General features: G+C 70.9%; 8 protein-coding genes across 8 annotated transcripts in view; 3 read left to right on the top strand and 5 right to left on the bottom strand.

Moving 5' to 3' along the window:
• Positions 1–4324, bottom strand: part of MICPUCDRAFT_48194 (uncharacterized protein) — a gene marked incomplete at both ends in the record, with an annotated part of 5114 nt that extends 790 nt beyond the window's left edge. Inside the window, one exon of the mRNA XM_003061557.1 lies at positions 125–4324. Coding sequence (XP_003061603.1) covers positions 125–4324 — 4200 coding nt within the window. The remainder of the gene's footprint in view (positions 1–124) is intronic.
• Positions 4325–4690: 366 nt separating this feature from the next.
• Positions 4691–9043, top strand: MICPUCDRAFT_50955 (uncharacterized protein; the record flags this gene model as incomplete). Its single annotated transcript, XM_003061319.1, has 2 exons — positions 4691–6127; positions 6251–9043. 2 exons carry the CDS (start codon positions 4691–4693, stop codon positions 9041–9043), a joined length of 4230 nt encoding a protein of 1409 aa, XP_003061365.1.
• Position 9044: 1 nt separating this feature from the next.
• Positions 9045–10834, bottom strand: MICPUCDRAFT_48196 (uncharacterized protein; the record flags this gene model as incomplete). Its single annotated transcript, XM_003061558.1, has 2 exons — positions 9045–10404; positions 10809–10834. The coding sequence occupies 2 exons, from the start codon at positions 10832–10834 to the stop codon at positions 9441–9443; spliced, it is 990 nt and encodes a 329-aa protein (XP_003061604.1). The 3' UTR covers positions 9045–9440.
• A 338-nt stretch (positions 10835–11172) lies between these two features.
• MICPUCDRAFT_50957 (uncharacterized protein) lies at positions 11173–12249 on the top strand (the record flags this gene model as incomplete). Its single annotated transcript, XM_003061320.1, has 1 exon — positions 11173–12249. One exon carries the CDS (start codon positions 11173–11175, stop codon positions 12247–12249), a length of 1077 nt encoding a protein of 358 aa, XP_003061366.1.
• Positions 12250–12651: 402 nt separating this feature from the next.
• Positions 12652–13106, bottom strand: MICPUCDRAFT_28511 (uncharacterized protein; the record flags this gene model as incomplete). The annotated part of the gene is made up of 1 exon (XM_003061559.1): positions 12652–13106. A coding segment is annotated over exon 1 (420 nt), but the record flags the coding sequence as incomplete, so codon positions are not given.
• A 734-nt stretch (positions 13107–13840) lies between these two features.
• On the top strand, positions 13841–15600 carry MICPUCDRAFT_50959 (uncharacterized protein; the record flags this gene model as incomplete). The annotated part of the gene is made up of 2 exons (XM_003061321.1): positions 13841–14785; positions 15000–15600. 2 exons carry the CDS (start codon positions 13841–13843, stop codon positions 15279–15281), a joined length of 1227 nt encoding a protein of 408 aa, XP_003061367.1. The 3' UTR covers positions 15282–15600.
• Positions 15601–16036: 436 nt separating this feature from the next.
• On the bottom strand, positions 16037–16573 carry MICPUCDRAFT_50961 (uncharacterized protein; the record flags this gene model as incomplete). Its single annotated transcript, XM_003061560.1, has 1 exon — positions 16037–16573. One exon carries the CDS (start codon positions 16571–16573, stop codon positions 16037–16039), a length of 537 nt encoding a protein of 178 aa, XP_003061606.1.
• Positions 16574–16856: 283 nt separating this feature from the next.
• Positions 16857–20439, bottom strand: MICPUCDRAFT_50962 (uncharacterized protein; the record flags this gene model as incomplete). The annotated part of the gene is made up of 2 exons (XM_003061561.1): positions 16857–20174; positions 20311–20439. 2 exons carry the CDS (start codon positions 20437–20439, stop codon positions 16857–16859), a joined length of 3447 nt encoding a protein of 1148 aa, XP_003061607.1.
• Between the last annotated feature and the right edge of the window lie 397 nt (positions 20440–20836).

The following is a 20836-nucleotide window of genomic DNA, read 5'->3' on the forward strand; positions in this document are numbered from 1 at the left end:
GCTTGCGACGTGAGCAGCACCGTCCCCACCGGCAGCGACCTGAGGGTGATTCCATATAAATCGTCGGTCAGTTGAAAGGCGGCGCGATCAAACGTTGAAACCGAGGGACTGGTGAAAACGAAACGTGCGCAGCAAGCCCTCGAACGCACCGTAACAACGCGGTGACGCGCGCCACGCCCTCCCCGTCCAGATGCTGCAACACCTCGTCCAACACGAGGAGGTCGCAGTCGACGCCGCCGCGCGAGGACGCGAGGTCCGCGTGCGCGAGCGCGAGCGCGAGCGCCGCGCGGCGTCGCTCGCCGCCGCTGAGCTGACGCAGGGATCGCTGCACGCGGCCGCCGGCGTCGACGTGCGCGTGGATGATCTTTTCAATCTTCTCGGCGGAGGCGGCGGACGGCGGCGCGGGCGTCGGCGGCGTCGCGGCGGCGGCGGCGGCGGCGGCGTCTTCGTCCACGTCCTGTACGTCGTCGTCCTCGGCCTCGGCCTCGTCGTCGCTCGCGTCCAACGACAGCGCGGATTTGGAGGATTTCGACGCGCCCGCCGCCGTCGTCTTCGCCTTGGACTTTTTCGGCGCCCTCCTCTCCCCCGCCTCCGCCGCCGCCGCCGCCGCGGGGCGCAACTCCATCGTCAGCGCCCCCCCCGTCAGCGCGTCCATGTACAGCCCCACTCTAGCGCTCAGCTCCCCGAGCGCGCCCTCGAATAAGTACGACTGTATCCCGCGCGTCCCGAACACGGCGTCCGCGCGCTGCGCCGTGGACAACGCGGCGTCCACGTCGGCGACTTCCTCGTCCCTCGCCCTCAGCGCCTCCGTCTCCGCTTCGACCTGCGCGCGCAACGACTCGACCTCGCGCTCGTGCGGGTTCGCCGCGGCCGCGGCGGCGACGTTCCCGCTCTCCGCGACGAGCCTCTGAAGCTCGCGCGAGATTCGCTCCGCGTCCGCGACCGCGTTCTCCGTCGCTCGCACGAGCCCCGGGCCCGGCGGTTGTTGGTTCGTCCGTTGGTCCCGCGGCGACGGCGGCGCCGGCGTCGCCGGCGGCACCGGCGACGACGCGATGACCGCGTCCGCGCGCGCGAGCGCCGCCGCGACAACGTGCGGGTTCACCCGCGCGCGGCGAACGGCAGCGAGCTTCTCGTTCGCGTCCCGCGCGCGCCGCGCGTTTGAGGCGGCGGCGGCGGGCGCGGACGCGGTGGTCGCGGCGTCGCCGGTGGCGCCGGCGGCGCCGGCGCCGCCGTCGCCGCGGGGCCAACGGAGGAAGCAACAACAGCCGGGGCCGGGGCTCGTGCGAGCGACGGAGAACGCGGTCGCGGACGCGATGAGCTTCTGGAGCGTGTCCGCGTGGTGCGACGGGTCGATCGGTTGGAGGCACCGATCGCACGCGCCGACGTTGACGCCCGCCTCGTGCGCGTGCGCGCCGACGGGTTTCATCCCGCCGCCGACGCCTTGGAACGCGCCCACGGTGCGGTGCGCCTGCGACGCGACCGCCCTCGCGGCGGCTTCCTCTCTCTGCAGCTCCGCCACCGCGCGCCGAGCGGTCTCCGCGGCGGCGTCGAGCGCCGCCGCGCGCGCTTGGAACGCGGTCTCGTCCACCGCCGCGCCGCCGCCGGCGTCTTCACTCCCCCACATCTCGTCGTCCGCGGCGCGGACCGCGGAAGACGCGGCCTCCTCCTCCGCGTCCCACGCCGCGGACGCCGCGCGCAGCGCCGCGGAGGACGCCGCGCAGGCCCCCAGCGCCGCGGAGAGCGCGGACGACGCGCGCGTCTCCTCCGCTTTCGCGCGTTCGAGCCTCGTCTGAACCTCCTCGCGCCACGACGCGCTCGCCGATTGCGCCGCGTCGCGTCTGCCCTCCGTCCTTCGCACGTAATCCCTCCGCGCCTTCGCGTCCGCGCCCAACGCCGCCGCCCTCTTCCGCGCTTCCGAGACTTTCTTTCTCGAGAGCTCCTTCGCGCTCGTCCACGTGTCCGCCTCCACGAGCTCCCCGAGCGCGGCTTTCAGCGTCGCGTCGTTGGCGTCGAGCAACGCGGCGACGGTGTGTTGCCCTGCTCTCGGTGAAGCGATCGGGTGCGCGTCGGTCAGTCGAACGCCTCGCCGGTCAAACGTACAGTACGTTGAAAGAGAAGAGAAGCGCGGGCGAAAGGAAAGGAATCGACGGGGGTAATCGACGGGGAAAGCGGTCTCACCGTGGAACGCGACGCGACTTGCGACGCTCGCGCCCAAGTCTCGGTCCATCGCGATCTGCGTCATTCGGCTGTCCGCCATCGTTCGCTCCTCGTCGCATACGCCGTACCGCAAGGATATCAGCTTCGTCCGAGACACCTTGCGCTCGACCCAGAAGGGCTCGCCGTTAACGTAGCCCTCGACGCGGACGCGCGCGGACTTTCGGTCGTCGTTGACGACGTCCGTCTTCGTGAGCGTCTTCCCGCTCCCGCCTTCGACGCGGACGTCGGAGTTGCCGGTCAGCGCCCACGCGGTCGCCATCACGAGCGTGGTCTTGCCCGCGCCGTTGCTGTCGCTGCAGCGGTCGTCTCTGTTATCCCCGACGACGACGCACACGCCGCGGTTACGCAGCGGGTACGTCACCGCGTCGGAAAACGCGCCGAAGCCTTCCACCTCGACCTCCTTAAACGCGATCCGAACGCGCTCGCCTTTCCCCCTCGGGGAAGACAACGACGCCGCGCCGGTGCCGTCGACGTCGCTCTCCGCGACGCGCATTGCGACCTCCGCGAGGACGGCGCGGCCTTCCGCGGCGACGTCGGGCGGGAGACGCACAGCCTTCGCGTACGCGTCGTAGAGCCCGACGGGGCCGAGCTCCTCCGCTTTGGGGATCCTCGCCGGGGCTCGCTTCGTCTCGTACGACACTTCCACGTGGATCCCTTGCGCGCGCGCGCGCTCGATGCTCGGCACGGACGCCGCGGCGCCCGGGCCCGCCGTAAACGCGCCCGCATCGGTTGACGTTCCACATTCCGCGGAGAGCGGCAGCGTCCAGCGAAGGACGTCCCCGGCTCTCGCGTCTCTCGGGATCTTCGCGTCTTCGCCCGACAATGCGAAGTGCCGCGGCCCGAGGTCGATCGGGATCAGCGACGACCGTGGGAGTTTCACCGGGTTCGCGGGGTCCACTTGGGATGATTTCGCTTTCGACTTTGACTTCGAGTCCGGGTCCGTCCACCCCGCCCAGCCGTTCGAAGCGTCCAACACCACGAGCGCTTTTCGCTGCCCCGCCTCGGCGCGGCTCACTTGGTACGGACTCCCTACGTACGTGATCGACGTGTTCGCGACCGTGTGCGGCTTGTGATAGTGCCCGGTGAACGTCGGGACGACGTTGTCGGTCGCGGCGTCGGTTTTGACCGCGAACAGCTCCGGGTCGACGCCGTCTTTCGCTTGAAAGCTCTCGTTCATCGCGGCGCCCTTGACGTCGGCGTGGCAAAAAATCGCTCTCAACGCCGGCCCGCCGTCGCCGCCGCCGCCGTCGGTCGGACCGCTCAGACGCAGCGCCTTCGCCTCGCGCACCGCGTCCCTCAACACGCCGTGATCGCGCCGGTACGGCAGCCACAGCGCGCCGCGCCAGAACGTGGGGCTGTCGAACACGCGCACGCGCTCCGGGTTGGCCGCTCTCAACGGCGCCAACGCGTGGAGCTCCCCGCCCGCGGTGACTTGGTCGTGGTTCCCCGGGATCATCACCACGGGCACGTCCCACGCTCTGATCGCGTCGAGGCTCGCGTTGAGCGGCTCGACCGGAATCGCCCCGCGCGCGTGCCACCAGTCCCCGAGGAAGACTACGCCCGCGTTTTTTAATCGCGCCTCCGCGAGCACGGCGTCGAGGACTTGGACGCAGACGTCGGACGTTTTTCGGTTGACGTGGAGGTCGCTGAAGACGATCCACGTGGTCGCGGACGCGTGCGCGGGGCCGAGCGCGTCGTCCGCGAGGACGTTCAGGAGCGGCGGGCGCGTCGCGGCGGGCGCGGCGGCGGCGGTCGTCGTCGACGACGACGACGACGACGACGACGCGGTCGTCTTTTTCGCTTTCCCGCGCGCCGCGCGGCCGATCGCGTTGTTCTGCACCATCGCCGCGTCCGCCTCCGCGGCGTCGTCCGCCGCTCTGACGGTCGTCGCCCGCGCGCGTCGCCGCGTCGTCGTCGGCTTCCCTCCTTTGGACGACGCCGCGCATCGCGTCGGCGGCGGCGGCGACGGCGTCGTCGTCGTCGTCGCGAGGCCCCGACGGTTCGAGGAGAGCTGATGCCGGCACGCGTGATGAGATCGGGCGCTCGCGAACGACGACGACGACGACGACGACGCGACGCCGACGCCGGCGGACACGGACGCCGCCATCGCGCCCCGGGCTTGGCTGAGGAACCCACGCAGCGCTCGTTCCGCGCGACGACCCAGCAGCATGCGACGTCGAGTCGGGTTCGCGCCCGCGCGAGTGCCCCGCGCGTTCGGCAGGATCGTCGCCAGGTTCTTGGCGGGAATCGGCACTACGCCAAATAAAACTGTGTCGGTCAGTTGAAAGAGGATGCGATCAAAAGTTGAAAACGGCGGGTGGGTGAACTTGCTCGGAGTGTTCTCGCGCGCGCCAGACTCCAGTCTCAGCTTGACGCGCAAAACTAGTCGTTCGAGACTCGTCGTTGTTCGTTTCCCCGTCGTCGCCACACCCCGTCGCGCCGCGGGAGGAGGCTAGCTCGCTCCCGTCGCGCGATGGCGGAGGATTTCTACGACGTGAGCGTCATGGGGTCGTACGCGGAGCTGCACGAGCGCGGCATGGGGCGGCGGCTCCGCGGCGGCGGCGACGACGCGTCGCGCGGACGGCGTCGCGTGACGTGGGAGGACGAATCCGAGAGACCCTCCGCGCGCGGGCGCGGAAGGGATCGCGGAGAGAGCGGGGACGTCTCCGCGTCGTCCTCGGCAGCGCGCGACGACGACGACGACGACGGCGGGGGCGGGGGCGATGGCGACGACGCCGACGCGCGCGCGCGCGGGCGCGGGCGCGGCGGCGAGCCGTCGTCCTCGTCCACCAGATGCTGCGCGTGGAACTCGTCGAAGCGAGTCGACGGCGAAAGAGAGCCATCATCGGGGAAGCCGCCCAGGAGCCACTCGTCCTCGCGCGAGCGCTCGTCCACCGCGGTGTCGCTCCTCCGCACGCGCGAGATGGAGCCCGCGCGGCACGTCGTGCCGATGCCGACGCCGCGCGGCCCCGGCGAGCCGTCGTCGAGCTCGAGCGGCGGGGACGATCGGGATCGACCATCGACTCATCGACACCAACACGTGGACGCCGTCCGACGACATCTCGCCAAGCCGGTGTCGCTCAGCGCTCTCCTCCGCGACGCGCCGTGCGCGTTCGATCCGACGAAATCGCGCATATCCGTCGTGGACAAGCGGTTGTCGATCATCGACGCGGTTCCGCCCGCGTACCGACCGACGCAGCGGCTGTACGCGTCGCACAATCGCATCGCGTCTCTGGCGGGATTGGCGCAATTTCGAGAGTTGCGGCTTCTCAGCGCGGGGGATAATCCGATCGACGACATCCCGCAGCTCGACGCGCTCGCGCGCGGGTGCCCGCACCTCGAGGCGCTATCGCTCGAGCTCACGCCGGTCTCGCGGCTGCCGTTCTATCGCGCGCACGTGTTGGCGCGAATGCCGCGGTTGAAATCCTTGGACGGGAAGGCGACGACGCGAGAGGAAATCGTCGCCGCGCCGGGACGCGTCCGACGCGACGTTCGATCGTTAGAGATGCTCATGTCCGCCGCGGTGACCGCGGCGAAGCTGCGCCGCGCGTACGCGTTGAGCCTCGTGCATCAGGAGCTTCGAGAGGTTGTGTTCAGCGCGAACGGCCCGGTCGATCCGAGAAGTTTCCCGTCGAGAGCCGACCGCGCGGGCGCCGACGTGGTGGATCCGCGAACGTTTTTGAAGCTGTGCCAGCCCGAGCGAACGATGACCGCGAGCGAGGTCGCCGCGCTCGCCAAGTCGCTCCGCGTCGCGACCGCGCTCGAGGCGAAGAGAATTAGTACTAGTAACGACGATCGGGGAACCAGCGTTAACGAAGAAGCGCGGTGGGAGGCGGCGTACGCGGCGGCGCTCGCGAGGGAACAGGCGCGTTTTATCTCACACTGGTCCCCATACGACCGCGTCGGCGTGGTGAACGCCGATCCTTAAGGACTTTTGCCGGCGTCTCTCTCCGCCCACCCCTCGCTTTCAATCCCCGCCCTCGACGCCTATCAACTCCAACTGACGCCTTTCAGCTCCACCCCGAGGGAACAGACCGACACGGCGGCGTTGCTTTCGTATCTCGACGACGCCAACGCACGGACGAAGGACCGTCGTGAAGCGTCCGTCGCGGACCCGTTCGCGACCGCGCTTCGGTGGGGGTTCGAGGCTGCCGCCGCGAGGGAGGTGGAGGTGAGGAGCGACCGCGAGGCGGCGCTGACGGACATCATGGACAACGAAGCCGCGGCTTCGTATCGTTTCGGGGAGATTTTGAGAGGCGACGCGCCGGCGGCGGCGCCGGCGGCGGAGACGAGCCGCGTGGAGCGACCGCGCACGCCGACGCACCGACGCGAGCGTCGCGACGAGCGGGAAGAAGTTGAAGATTTCCGTCTCGACGACGACGACGACGACGACGACGACGACGACGGAACCTTCAACGTCGAGGAAGCGTGGGTAAACTCCGACGCCGTGTTTGACGAACGCCTCGACGACGACGCCGACGCGATTCGACGCGGGAGAGGATTCTCGCACGGGGCCACCGTCTCCGCGCGGCGGCATTCGTCCGCGCCGCCGTCGCCGACGGGGCGAGCGCGAGAGCGCGCGCCCCCGCGGCCGCGGCCGCGCGCGCGCTCGACGTCCAGGGAGCGGGTACCAGGCGCGGGGTACGCCTGGGGCGACCACTGGTACGACGGGCACGTGGCCGCGACGTCGACGGCGACGGCGACGGCGGCGAGAGTAAAGTGGGGGTACGGCCCCGGGACCGCCGCCGCGGCCGCGCGCGAGACCGCGGCGGCAAAAAAACGCGTCGGCGACGCCGCGATGGCCGCGGCGGAAAGGGGCAGGGGGAGAGGGCGAACGCGGACGCCGCGGAGCCGGGACGTCAGCCGGGACGTCAGCCCTTCGAACGGCCGCGGGTGGGACTCGCTCGAGGGCGCGCGGCGGTCAGCGGAGATGTCGCGCGGAGATGCTTCGCCCGCGAAGCCGGAACGCCAGGCCACGACGACGACGCGACAACGCGCTAGACCGTACCCCCCTCGCGATCTGTACGACATGTTGTCCCAGGAAGTCGACGCGCTTCGAACGGCGCTGGAGTCGCACGCCGCCGGGGAGACGGAGCTCCTCGCCGCCAACGCGGAGCTTCGTCGCCGCGTCGAAGCGGCGGAGGGGGACGTGGAGAAGGCGAAGATCCACGGCGTCGCCGCGGCTGCGGAGGAAGCTGCGCGCGCCGCGCACGCGGTCGCGCGAGCGCGAGCGGACGCGCACGCGGCCGAGGCGAGAGAGAAGGAGGCGGCGGAGAGGCTGAGGACGCTGGAGGCGGAGCGAGAGACGGCGGCGAAGGCCGCGGCGGCGGCGGCGAGAAAAATCGCCGACGCGACCGAAGAAGCGGAGACGCTCAGGCGAACGCTCGCGGCGCTCGAGGACGCGGAGAGGAAGAAGGAGAGCGTGGACGCCATGGCGAGTCGCAACGCGGGGAAGAAAGCGCTTCGGATGTGGCGCTCGCGCGTCGCCGCGTCCAAGGTGGCGCGCGTGCTCGCGTACGCGCGCCGCCGACGCGCGGCGCAGTGGGCGCTGACGCTTTGGATGTGGCGCACGCGCGCGCAGCGACGCCTTCGCGTCGTGTACGAGAGGCAAACAAACAAGGTGGGCGTCGTCGTGATGAGGAAATGGCGCTTCGCCGTCGCCGTCGCCGCGGTGACGCGATGTTTACGACGACGACGCGCGCTCCGGCGATGGGCGCGCAACGTCAGAATACTCAAGGACACGCGCGACGCGTGGCACGCGCAGTTCACGGCCACGTGGAGCGCGAACGCGGCCGCGAGGGTATTCGACGCGTGGCGACGCGCGTCTCGGAGCACCAAGTCGCTCGCGGAGTACTCGGACGCGCTGTTGCGCGCGTCGAACCCGCGTTTGCACCGCGCGAGAGACCGAACCGCGTTGGCGTCGGCGCTCAGCGCTTGGCATCTCGAGGTGACCCGCTCGCAGCGCGCGCGCATGGAGCACCTCGCGGAGACGTGCGACGGCCTCGCCGCCGCGGCGTCGGAGGCTGCGGAAGCGGCGAGCGGCGTGGAACGCGCGAATAACGATTTAACGCAGGTTGAGCGGGCGTTACGATCGGACGCGAGAACGGCGGAGATGCGCGCGGACGCGTGGGAAAAACAAGCCGACGTGGAAGCCGCCGAGCGACGGGAAGCGCAGGACGAAGTCGAGCGCCTCCGCGAGCGCGTCCACGAGCTCGAGCTGGAAATCGAGGAGAGAACGCGCGGAGCGGAGAGCGCCAACTGGCGGGTCGCGTTCGAGGCGGGCGAGCGCGCGATTCTCGCCGCGGGCACGTTCTTAGAGCAGTGGGCTCTGGAGTTGCAACGCGAAAAGGCGCACGCGGATCGGGTCAAGAACGACGCGAAGCTCGACATCGCCTTCTTGCGCTCCATCACGGAAGTCACCCCCGGGTCGCGCAGTCCGCGCTCGAGAGAGAACCCGCTCAAGTCGCTGCCGGTGCGCGCGAGGGAGTTGCACGACGCGCTGGAGGCGCACGCGGCGCAGGCGGCGGCGATGCGGGAGCAGTGCGAAGCCGACGACGCGCGCCGAAAGCGCCGCGCCGCGACGGCGTCGCGGTCGCGGTCGCGGCGGGAGGGAAGCACGACGACGCGATCCGGCGAGGAAGACGACGACGACGACGAGAGCTTCCCGACGCCGGTGAGCGAACGACGGTGGCCGCCGGGGAGCGCGGGGGGGTCGACGTCGAACGCGAACGGAGGAGGGTTCGAATTCGCCGCGAGGAGCACGCCGGCGTTTCGCATACGAAGCCGGCCGTCGCTCTCTCCGACGTCGCGGTCGCACGATCCGTAGTCCTGTAGTGCGCTCGCTTCATTTTAAACTCGCTCGCTCGCTCGCTCGCGCTATCACTACGGTACCGTCCGCGGAATCTCTCTCTACTCTATCGAGTGGAGACCTCGCTCGCCGTCCTCCTCGTCGCGCGTCGTCGCCGCCGCGCGTCAATTCAACTTTGGTTATTTATCCATCCGAAAAATCGCGTCGCGTCGTCGTCGTCGACGTCGAGTCGCGGCCCCCTCTCCCGGGCCCGCGATTCGATTCGACGCCGCCGCGCGATCCTCCATCCATCCCAACACCACCGCCCGCGATCACGCCGCGCCGCGCGATCAATCCACGACATCGTCAAAAAAACCACATTCCTAATACACCCAACAAACCCTACGAGCCCCTGGTCGTCTTCTCGTTCGGTGGTTCACGCCGCCTTGATGCCGCCCGCCTGGTCGATCTTCATCGTCGTCCTGTTGAGCTTCGACGTCGTCCCGCACACGCCGCACTTGTAATCCACGCTGTTCTCCGGGGACTCGCCGCCGAAGAACTGCTTGATCTCGTTCTCGCAGCACGGGCACTCGCCCTTCACGATCTCCGCGTTCTGTAACCCGGTGTAGTTGACGATGGACGCCGTGAGCAACGCGCCGACGGTTAGGCCAAAGCCGACGCCCGCCGTGAACGGAATATCAAACCCGAAGATCGACCCCAAGACGTACGGCGTCAAACCCAAGACCGTCGGCACCGCGCCGATGGCGAGGTACATCTTCGTGACCGCGCTGCTGTCGCTCGTGAGCTTGTCCGACGTCTTAGACATCGTGCACGTCGCGCCGCGGAGACCGACGTCGACGTCGAGCTTCGCCATCTCATCCTTGAGGCGTAAAAATTGCGCCGGGTCGAGGAGCTCCTGGCCCTTCGTGTAGAGAAGCAGCGCGGTGACGTCGTCGCGCTTGCCCTCAGCCTTGACCTTCCTCTTCAAGTCTTCGTACTCCTCGTCCGTGACGACGGGCTCGCCGCGCGCGTACGCGATCGACGCCTCGACGAACTGAACTTCGTACCTTCGCAGCGTCGGGAATCCGGACCCTTGCCAGTTGAGCTCCTCGCGGAGTCGGTCGTACTGCTCGTCCGAGAGCGTGAAGCTGCCGCCGTTGTAAAAGTTCCACAGCGCGTCGATGTAGAGCATCTCGAGGTCCGCGAGCGAGCACGAGGACGGGTCGTCGATGCTGCACGAGAGCGACACGGACGCGTTCGGGGAGACTGCGGCTTCGTCCTGGGACGCGGATCGCGTCGCGACGGACCCGCGCGTCTTCTTCGCGACGCGCGCCGCGCACGCGCGCGCGCGCTTCGCGGGCGCGGTCGACGCGCGCGGCGCCGCGAGGGTGGAGTACGCCCTGTTATTAACGAATAACGAGAGAGCGGCGGCGGGGGGGGGAGGGAAGGGATCGTGAGTCGTCGACGCCCGCGGGCGCGATCGCGGCGAGGCGCGAAGCGACGCCGAAGGCGGTCGAAGGAGACAGGAACGAAGATCTATCCTCCGCCGCCGCGACGCGCGACGACGCGCGCGGCGCGCGCGGCGCGGCGACGCGCGCGCGTCGCGTCGCGTCGCGTCGCGTCGCGTCGTGATCGAGACGCGCGAGCGGCGTCGCCCGGGGACGCGCGCGACGCGGGGCGCCGCGCCGCGGGTTCGATCGACGGCCACCACGTGCGAGCGCGCGCGAGGAGGCGCCAACTGGAGCGGACGCGAGCGAAAAAGATCGCGCGTCCGCCGCCTCTCGCCCTCGGACGCGCCGCGCACCTGGTGGCGTTGATGATGGCAGCCATGGCTCTCGTCGTTTACGAAACCGCGCGAACGACCCCGCGTGTGTCTGCGCGCGTGTAGAGTGCCTCACGCGACGGACGCCCCGAAGATCGAGGTGGCGAGAGAGCTCCTTTCTTTATCCTGCCGTCCGTTGATGAGGGCACTCGAGATAGCGGTGAGTGGCTCGCGTTTTTCTTTGATTGGACGCGTACGAACACCAGTCTGATTCGAACCGCTTTTTCGTACACGTACTACGACGAAAACTACTTTTCCAAGTCGTACCTCGGAACGCTACGAAAACACCATTTCCCACGGGACTCGCCCGCCGTCCACTCCGCGCCGCGCGCGTCGAGCGCGCGGGATGGACCTCGACCTCGACCTCGACGCGCTGTGGAAGCGCGCGTCCGCGGTCGCGTCCGACGCGGCAGCCGCCGCGTCCGCGCAGGCGGACGCGCTCTCCCGCGGCGACTTCGCGTCGACGGTGAAGTCCGTCTTCGACGAGATCCGCGCCAACACCGTCGCCACCGCCGAGGCCGCGGAGGGTCACCTCCGCGCGGACGCCGCGCTCGCCGCGCTCGGGAGCGGGCGCGCGCTGAGCGCGAACGTCGACCCGAGCGCGTACGGCGTCACGCCCGAGTTCATGACGTTCGTGGGCGCGCTCACGCCGGAGACGTTCGCGTCGTTCCCGCTGGAGGAGGAGGAGGAGGAGGAGGAGGAGGAGGAGGACGACGCGGATGATCCACGGTGGACGATCACCGCGTTCCGAGAGACGCACGCGCGGTTGGTCATGCGCGACGTCCCGGCGGCGAACGACGTTCGAAGACGCCTGATATCCACCAACGCGATGAGCGACGCGAATTACTGGCGCGCGTACTTCGCGCTGTGCGCGAACAAGCTCGCGGACGCGGAGAGGGCGCACGACGCGAGGATCGCGGAGGCGCGCGAGGCGCGCGAGAGGTTCAGACGCGAAGCCGCGGCGGCGGCGGCGGCGGCGGGACCGAGGGCTGGCGATGGAGGAGGAGAAGGAGGAGGAGGAGAGGGTGGCGGCGACGCGGACGGCCCCGCGGCCGCGGCGGCGGCGCTCGCGGCGGAGATGGCGGCCGCGTACGGCGACGACGACGACGACGACGCCGGCGGCGACGGCGGCGGCGGCGCCGGCGACGGCGCGCTGCCGGCGGCGGCGGGCGAAGACGCGGAGGAGGCGGCGAAGATCGGCGAGGAAGTCGCGGAGGACCTCGAGGCGTACCTGCGGGACATGCTCGTTGACGGCGGCAGCGACGAGGACGAGGACGACGAGGACGAGGACGAGGACGGAGGGTCCGGCGTGGACGTCGCGGCGTTGTTGGAAGAAGAAGGCGACGGCGACGGCGACGACGACGGCGGCGACGACGACGAAAAAGATTCCGGGTGGCTCGTCGAGCCAAGGAAGGCGCCGTGAGTCGTCGCGCGCGCGCGTCGTGACTGTAGTCGTAGTAGTATGTTTCAACGCTTTGTTCTAAGAGTTTTCTACGCCGTGTGTTGAACCACCAACCGATCGCCCCCGCCCCGGGCGTCGGTCGTCGCGCTTTGCTTTCGTCGTCGACGTCGATGATTTCGTCTCGCCCGCGCGAAAGAGGAAATTTTTGTGGAGTCGAATTATGAATCATCACGTCTCATCGCGTCGTCGTCCGTCCGTCCACTCATTGCGTCGGCTTCCACTGGTTCGGATCGCCCCCCATCCCGCCCGGCCACTGCGCCCCGGGCGGCATCCCCCCCGGCGGAGGCTGCATGTAATACATCCCGGGGTTATACGGCACGGACGCGATCCCGCCGCCGCCCTCGCCGACGCCCGCGCCGCCTTGCGCCCTCTGAACGTTCATCCCCTCCTCCTTGAAATCATCACGCGGCACGATGTCCACGAGGAAATCGAAAATATCCGTCTTCGTGATCGCCGCCGCGATGTCGTTCCTCTGCAACGTCCGCCGTTTGTTCTCCTCGCTGTGGATCCACGACCGCAGCGTGAGCTCGAGGATGAACATCTCGCACGCCTTGGCGAACAGCACGGGCGCCTCCGACGAGATCATCCTAACGTCCTCATCGCTCTTCATGATCTTCTTAATCCGCGCGAGCGGAAGCTGATGATTCTTGAAGTCGCTCCCCGTCTCGATCTCCCGCATCTGCCCTTGCCAAAACGTCCGCAGTTGCAGCTGATGTTGTTGCGCGACGTGATGCGTCTGCATCTGGTACGCCGCCAACTGTTGATGCTGCAACTGCGCGCGCATGGCGTGCTGCTGGAACTGCGCCTGCTGCGTCGGGTCCATGTGCGGCATCCCGCCGGGCTGGCCGTTCCCGGACATGCCGTACGGAGACTGCTGGTACATCATCTGCGGTTGGCCGTTGCCGTTCCCGCCGCCGCCGTTCCCGCCGTTGTTGGTCGGGTTTTGCATTCTTTCAATTCCTCCTTCTCCGGCGAGGTTCTCCTTTCTTTCCTCCTCCCGCGACGGGGTGTTCGTTCGCGTGGACGACCGCGTGAACGACGACTGCGGCGTGGGTCGAGGCGCGGAGGGAGGGGAGGGGATGTCAGAATCGGCGGAATCGCGGGCGTGATCGTGGACGGCGATCGGGCCGCGCGCGCGGCGGGGACGCCCCCCGCGCGGCGCTCGCGAGGCGTCGATCGAATCTGAATAATTCAGGGCGATTTTATCTGCCCGCGTGGACCCCACGCGCGCCTCGGGGCGCGCGTTCGCGGCGGCGCGATCTCTCGGGGATCACGCCGAGCGCGGGTGAGGCGCGAACGAGTCGGTATCGCGTCGCGTGTCTCTCCCGCGCGCCCCCCCGAGGAGGAAAGAAAACGCAATCCCCGCACGACAGCGGAGATTACCCGCCCGCCCGAGAAAAATAGCCGGATTAAAATTCGATGCGCGCGACGCCGGAAACGCGCGAGCGTGGACGACGTGACGCACCGCTCACGACGTAGGTACGTTCCGCGGGCGCGTGTGTGACGCGTCTCAAGGAACGACCGCGACGCGTGTGCCCCGCGCGCGTGTGCTATGCCGCGCGCTCGTCGCTTTCCAACCCTGACGCGCGCTTTTGGTTCGGCGAGTTCACAACGGAGCGGAAAAGCCCTCCGCTCGGAGTCCCTCTTCGACGGTCTGCGAACCCTGATCTTATCTGCCAATCAAATAGGGCAAAGTCAGACTACGAATAAGATCTCGCGTGACTGGACTCCAAGTGTCGCGTACGGCGCGCAGTCTGCGAGAGTACGGAAACGCGTAGTACGCGGCGCGACGTTCGGAAATTTCGATCCCGAGGCGGGCAAAGGCGTCGCGCGGCGGAGGCAAAGCGGTGGCCTCTCGGCGCGGGGACGGCGCGCGACCCGACAGAGCGCGACGCGCGCGCGCGCGCCGGCGGCGGGGATGCGACGCGCGCGGCCGCGGTCGCGGCGGCTGTGGCACCTCGCCGGCGCGCTGCTCGCGATCTCGCTCGCGGTCGCGAGCGTCGCGACGCCGCGGGGGGGGACGCGCGCCGCGGGAGACGCGCGCGCGCGGAGGAGAGACTCAGAGCGGGGAGGAAAAGAGAGCGGGGAAACCGAGCGGACGCCGCCTCCTCGAGGCGAGGTCGTCGCGCGCGCGCGAGCGGCGTCGAGTCGCACGCCGCCGCTGTCGCGGCCGCGGCGGAGGAAGGACTACGAGCGTCGACGGCTCGACGCGGCCGTCGACCCGGCGTTCGGCGCGGGCGGGGAAGAAGCGGGAGCGGGCGGCGAGACGTGCGCGGGCGCGTGCGGGCTGTGCCGCGCGTCGTGCTGCTGCGACGGCGACTGCGTCGCGCTCGGGGACTGCTGCGGAGATTTCAGCGACGACGGGGTGTGCGAGGCGCAGAAGGAGGGGAACCTGGGGGGGGGCGGAGACGACGTCGGCGAGCCGCCGCCGCCGCCGCCGGGAGAGGGCGTCGTCGCGGTCCCGCCGACGCCGCCCGCGGCGCCGGAGGTGGAGCTGGTGTGGCCGCCGTCGGCGCCGCCGTCGCCGCCGCCGCTGCCGCCGCCGCCGGGGGGACCTAGCCCTCCGCCGCGACCGGAATCGCCGCCGCCGCCGCCGCCGCCGCCGCCACCGCCGCCGCCGAGAGCGCCGAGCCCTCCTCCGCCGTCCTCGAACGACCGGCTTCCGCCGCCGCCGCCGCCGCCGCCGCGCGCGGACGTCGTCGCCGCGCAAGGGGTTCTTGATCGACCCGCGAGGCGTGTGGCACTCGAACGTCCTCCCGCCGCCGCCGCCGACGCCGAACCTCCCGCCCGCGCCGTTACCTCCCCTCCCGGGGCTCCCGCCGTTTCCTCTGATGCTCTACGCGAAGCTCCAGGCGGTGCCGCGGTGCTCGCCGTTTTGCGACACGCGCGCGCCGCCGCCGTCGCTGCCGAAGGGCGACCGCCTGTGGGAACTGCGGGTCGCGCACGCCGCGGAGAAGCAGTGGGCGCAGATACGGGATCTGGCCCAGATATAGATCGGCGGGTCGTACGAGCCGTGGACGCCGTGGACGTATCGAGGGCCGTACGGAGAGCTCGTCGCGGAGGAGGTAAACGCGCTCGGGATGGTGGACGAGTCGTGGGGATACGAGGGGGGGCCGTGGGTGAAGGCGAAGGCGATGGGGGGTGAGAGCGACGTGGGGAACTCGAATGGAGGCGCGAATGGAGGCGTTACTAATAGGAACGCCGCGCTGGGAGATGGGGAGTTACGGAGAAAGTGGCGGAGGAAGAAGAGGAAGAGGAGCGCGCTCAAGTGATTCGATCGTGAAGTGAAATAAATAGAATAAAATCTCGTCGGTCGCGTTCGCGTGTTCGCGGACTCGCGACGTGAGGCAGTCTAGCGGTCGTCGCTTCTGCTGCCGTATCGTAGTGGACGGCGGATGATTCGGGTGGTAGACGGAGAGCCGGCAACGGCGCCGTGCGCCTCGGTTGCCGCGGGCTCTCGTCTCGTCTCGCGTCAGTCGATCCGATCCTTTTGGTTTTCGTCTTTCGTTTTCCATTCTCGTTCACGATCCGTCGTACGGAGGTTGTACTTCCGTACGCGTCATCGTCTCGCGCATCTCGCCTCGCGTTTCGACGTAACTAACGGACGACGCACGACGCGCGCGCGTCTGTCGTTCGCGTCCCGATGGCGCGAATATTCGCGGAGCCTTTCGGGACGCGGAGGTGACGACGCGGATGGTTCGCGGTCTCGCCGTCGTCGTCCGCTCGTCGATCGATCGTCGCGACGGGTTCAGTTCCCGCCGCCGCCGTCGCGGTCGGATATGAATCCCAGGTGGCCTCCCAGCGCGGCCGCGGCCGCGGCCTCTCCCGCGGCACTCGCTCTCCCCGGGGACCCGGACCCGCCGGGTTGCCGCGGGACGTTCGCGGCTCTTCCCGGCGCCCCCGGCCCCGGCGGCGAGCCCGGCGGCGGGCGCGGCGGCGACGGCGCCGCTGTCGACGGCGCGGCGTACGGGTTCGCCCCCGGTCCGCCGTACGCGGGATACGCCCTCGACGTAACGCGCGCTGCGTAGGGGTTACTCGCCAAGTACGCGTCGCCGACGTCGAGGCGTTGCATCGCCGCCGCCGCGGCGGCGCCTGCGGCGGCGGCGGCGGCGGCGGCGACGTCCGCGGCGACGTCCCCGCCGACGACGCCCCCCGGCGGCCCGGGTCCGACGGCGCCGTCCCCCGTGGACCACATCCCGCCGCTGTAGCCGAGGTTGAGCGGGCCGCCGCCGAACCCGGGGCCGGGGCCGGGGGCGGCGGCGTACTGGCTCGCGCCGGGACGCATCTGCGGTGGCCCAGGCCCGATCCTTTTGGTTTTCGTCTTTCGTTTTCCATTCTCGTTCACGATCCGTCGTACGGAGGTTGTACTTCCGTACGCGTCATCGTCTCGCGCATCTCGCCTCGCGTTTCGACGTAACTAACGGACGACGCACGACGCGCGCGCGTCTGTCGTTCGCGTCCCGATGGCGCGAATATTCGCGGAGCCTTTCGGGACGCGGAGGTGACGACGCGGATGGTTCGCGGTCTCGCCGTCGTCGTCCGCTCGTCGATCGATCGTCGCGACGGGTTCAGTTCCCGCCACCGCCGTCGCGGTCGGATATGAATCCCAGGTGGCCTCCCAGCGCGGCCGCGGCCGCGGCCTCTCCCGCGGCACTCGCTCTCCCCGGGGACCCGGACCCGCCGGGTTGCCGCGGGACGTTCGCGGCTCTTCCCGGCGCCCCCGGCCCCGGCGGCGAGCCCGGCGGCGGGCGCGGCGGCGACGGCGCCGCTGTCGACGGCGCGGCGTACGGGTTCGCCCCCGGTCCGCCGTACGCGGGATACGCCCTCGACGTAACGCGCGCTGCGTAGGGGTTACTCGCCAAGTACGCGTCGCCGACGTCGAGGCGTTGCATCGCCGCCGCCGCGGCGGCGCCTGCGGCGGCGGCGGCGGCGGCGGCGACGTCCGCGGCGACGTCCCCGCCGACGACGCCCCCCGGCGGCCCGGGTCCGACGGCGCCGTCCCCCGTGGACCACATCCCGCCGCCGTAGCCGAGGTTGAGCGGGCCGCCGCCGAACCCGGGGCCGGGGCCGGGGGCGGCGGCGTACTGGCTCGCGCCGGGACGCATCTGCGGTGGCCCAGGCCCGGGCCCGCCGCCGGGGGCGCCGAAGAGGCCGGGGCCCTGGCCTCGACCGGGGAACCCTCCTCCGAACCCGCCGCCCCCCGCGCCGTACGGCGGCGGCGGCGGGTTCGGGTTCGGCGGCGGCATCCCGTACGCCCCGACGCCGCCGCTCGCGCCGCTCGCGGGGTGCGGCGGCGGCGGCGTGCCGACCCTCGCGGGTCCGTTCCCCGCGATCCCGTCCGACGTGAGGTCGCTCGGTAACGCGCCGACGACGGAGGAGTCCCCGTCGCCGCCGCGCCCGGGCGCCATCCTTCCCGGTCCCGGTCGGCTCGGGCTCGAGTGCGCCGACTGCCCCGGCGCGACGCGTCCGAGGTTATCCACGCTCGCGCTTCTTTGCATCTCCGCGATCGGGCCTTGCCACGCGACGCCGCCGAGGGCGCCGGCGCCCCACCGGGATTCCGCCTCTTGCGCCACGTTTTGAGCATGAGACGACGACGGCGCGCCCCGCGACTGGCCTCCGTACGACGGAATCGGCGCGTGGACGTCGACGCCGCTCGCTTCCCACGGGCTCCGAGCCGGCGGCGGCGGCGCGACGCCGTTCGCGGCAGCCTCTCGCTCCTTCGCGGCGCGGCGTTCTTCAGCCTCGCGCACGCGGCGGCCGCCGCGTTTCTTTCGCTCGCGCGGGGCGCCGGAGCCGATCGCCCCGGGGCCGCCGCCGCCCCCGCCGTCCGCGCCGCCGTCGTCGTCGCTCTCGTCGCTCTCGCCGCCGTCGTCGTCCGCCGCGGCGTTGGCGGTGGCGTTAGCAGCGTTCGGGGGGGCGTTCTTCGGCCACGTCGAGCTGGGCTTCCCGAGGCCTCGACCGAGCTTCACGCCGCGGGGCGGGGATCCGACGCCGCCCTTTTCGGCGTCGTCGCCGCCGGCGCCCTTCGCGGCGCCTGCCTCCCTCTCCAGCCGCTTCCGTTCCTCGCGCTCCGCTTCTTGCTCCGCGAGGACGCGCAGGAGCTCGGCTTGGAACTCGTCCCTGGCTTCGTCCTTCTCCGGGCCGGGAGGCGGCGGCGCGGGAGGCGGCCCCGCGGGGGGCTTCGCGGCGGCGCGCGGGAAATCGAACCGGTCGCCGCCGCCGCCGCCGCCGCCGCGACCCCGCCCGTAAAACTCGTCGTCGAAGCCCCGGTGCCCCCGCGGCGGCGGCCCGCGATCGCGATCGTCGAACCCGCGGTCGCCGCGATCGTTCCGTCCGAAACCAGCCCCGCCGCCGTGTCCGCGTCGGTCGCGCTGCTGCGCGCGGTCGCGGTCGCGGTCGTCGCGACCGTCAGAGTAGTCGCGCGAATGCGAATGCGAATGCGAATCGAAGAAGTCCCCGCCGCGCCCGCGCCCGCGGCCTCCGCCGCGGTCGTCGTCGCGTCGATCGTACGAGTACGCAGCGTCGCGTCGTTCGTCCCTTCTCGGGTACGCGTCACGTTCGTCGCGATACCGACGCGGCGGCGGCGAGCCGCGGTCGCGGTCGCGGTCGCGGTCGCCGTACCGGTCGCCTCCATACCCGTCGTCGCGTCTGAAATCGTCCCCGCCGCGTCGATAGTCGTCGCGTCGGAAATCGTCCCCGCCGCGTCCCCCGCCGCCGCCGCGGTATTCGTCCGGTCCTCGATCCCTCCCGCGGTCGTCGCGGTAGTACCCCCCGCGGTCGCGGTCGCCGCTTCGCGGAGGGGGTCCGTACCGATCGCGACGATCGTCGTCGTAGTCGCGTCGTCGGTCGTCGCGGCCGCCGCGGTAGCCTCGGTCGTCGCCGTCGTCGCCGTCGTCGTCGCCGCGCCCGTCGCGACGGTACCCTCCGCGGTCGCGCTCATCGCGGTAATCGCGCGGACGTTCCCGGCCCCACCCGTCGCGTTCGTCGCGGCGATCGCGAGCGGCGGTATAGGATCCGTTCCCCGGCGGCGGCGTCGGCGGCGGCGGCCCTCGCCCGTCGCGCTCGTCGCGATTATCGTCGAATCGACGCTCGAATCGCTCGCGCGGCGGCGGCGCGCCGTCGCCGGCGTCGTCGTCGTACGCGCGGCGCGGCGGCGGGAAGTTCAGCGGGTCGTCGCGGAGGAAGCGACCACCGCGGCGATCGTCGTCGTCGTCGTCGTCGTGCGCGTCCATTCGAGCGTCGCGGTCGCCCGGGCCCGGGCCCGGGCCCGGTTGAAAAAACCGCCGCCGCGCGTCTTCGCGTTCGATCGGCGCCCTCGCGCCTCTGCGCTCGTCGTCGTCCCACCGGTTATGCTGCGGCACGACGTCGGGCTGGTCGTCGTGATGATGATGACGATACTGATGATGATGATGATGATGATTACCATGATTACCGCCGCCGCCGCCGCCGCCGTCCGCGCTGAGCGTGGGATACTCGTTCTGGTTCAGGCGCCGCGGCAGATGACTCAGATGCTGATCGAGCCGCGTCCGCGCGTCGCCGTCGCCGCCCCCCGCGAGCGCGGTCGTGACCTCCCCGCCCGGTCGGCCGCCGTGCGCGCCGTCCCCCGACGCCGCCGCGCGATGCGCGAGCGGCGACGCCCAGGACGCGCTGGAGTCCACGAGCGCGCTGCCGCCGCCGCCGTCGCCGCCGGCGCCCGCGGCGGCGTCCCGATCGAGAACTGCTCCTCCCCCGGGATGGTCGTCTTTGCTCCACCCCCCGGGATGGTGCGTCGCGGGCACGAGCTGCGCGTTCGGGTCGTTCCCCGCGTGCTCTTTCTTCATCGACGGCAAGTTCACCGGCTTCGGGACGGAGAGTTTCGTCGCGGTCGCTTGCGTGCGGCCTTGGAACTGTCGTCCGCGAGGAAGCGGGGAGGGGCGAGGAGGGGCGTCGGCGGCGAGGCGAGGCGAGCGCGCGGGGTGGAGGAAAAACCTAGGGCGCGCGTCGGGACGGATCGATCGCGCGCTCGATGCGCGAGGCGCGCACCTTGTCGCGTCTGGGGAAGAAGTCGCCGCCGCGGCCGGCTCGTCCGCGGCCGCCGCCGTCTCTGCCGCCGCCGCGGCCGAAGCCGCCGCGGCCGCCGCCGCCACCGCGCCCGCGGTCGTCTCGCCGCATGTCGATCGATCGATCTCGGGCGATGCGTCGTCACGGGGTCGCCGCCCGGGGCGCGCGGCCGCGGTCGGGCGCGAGAGCGCGCGCGCGTTCGCTCTCGCTCACGTCCAGCACCGCGTTCGTTCCCGTCCCGTCCCGTCCTCTCTCGCGCGTCGTCGCGCTCTGCGTGTCCGAGGTGCAGAGTCCGCGCGCTCGCGAGAGTGACGAGGTATCGGAGCGATCTGCGCTGATGCGCCTCATCAGAGAGAAAACCGCGCGAAAACGGTGCCCAGATCCATTCGATGGCGCGCGATCGCGAGGACCCGCCCGCCGAGGGGTGGGGCGGGGGCGACGACGGCGACGGCGGCGGCGGCGGCGACGACGACGCCGGGTGGGGCGCGGGAGCGAGCTCGCCGGAGGC

This window comes from Micromonas pusilla, assembly GCF_000151265.4.
Source record: "Micromonas pusilla CCMP1545 genomic scaffold MICPUCscaffold_10, whole genome shotgun sequence".
Classification (NCBI taxonomy): Eukaryota; Viridiplantae; Chlorophyta; class Mamiellophyceae; order Mamiellales; family Mamiellaceae; genus Micromonas; species Micromonas pusilla.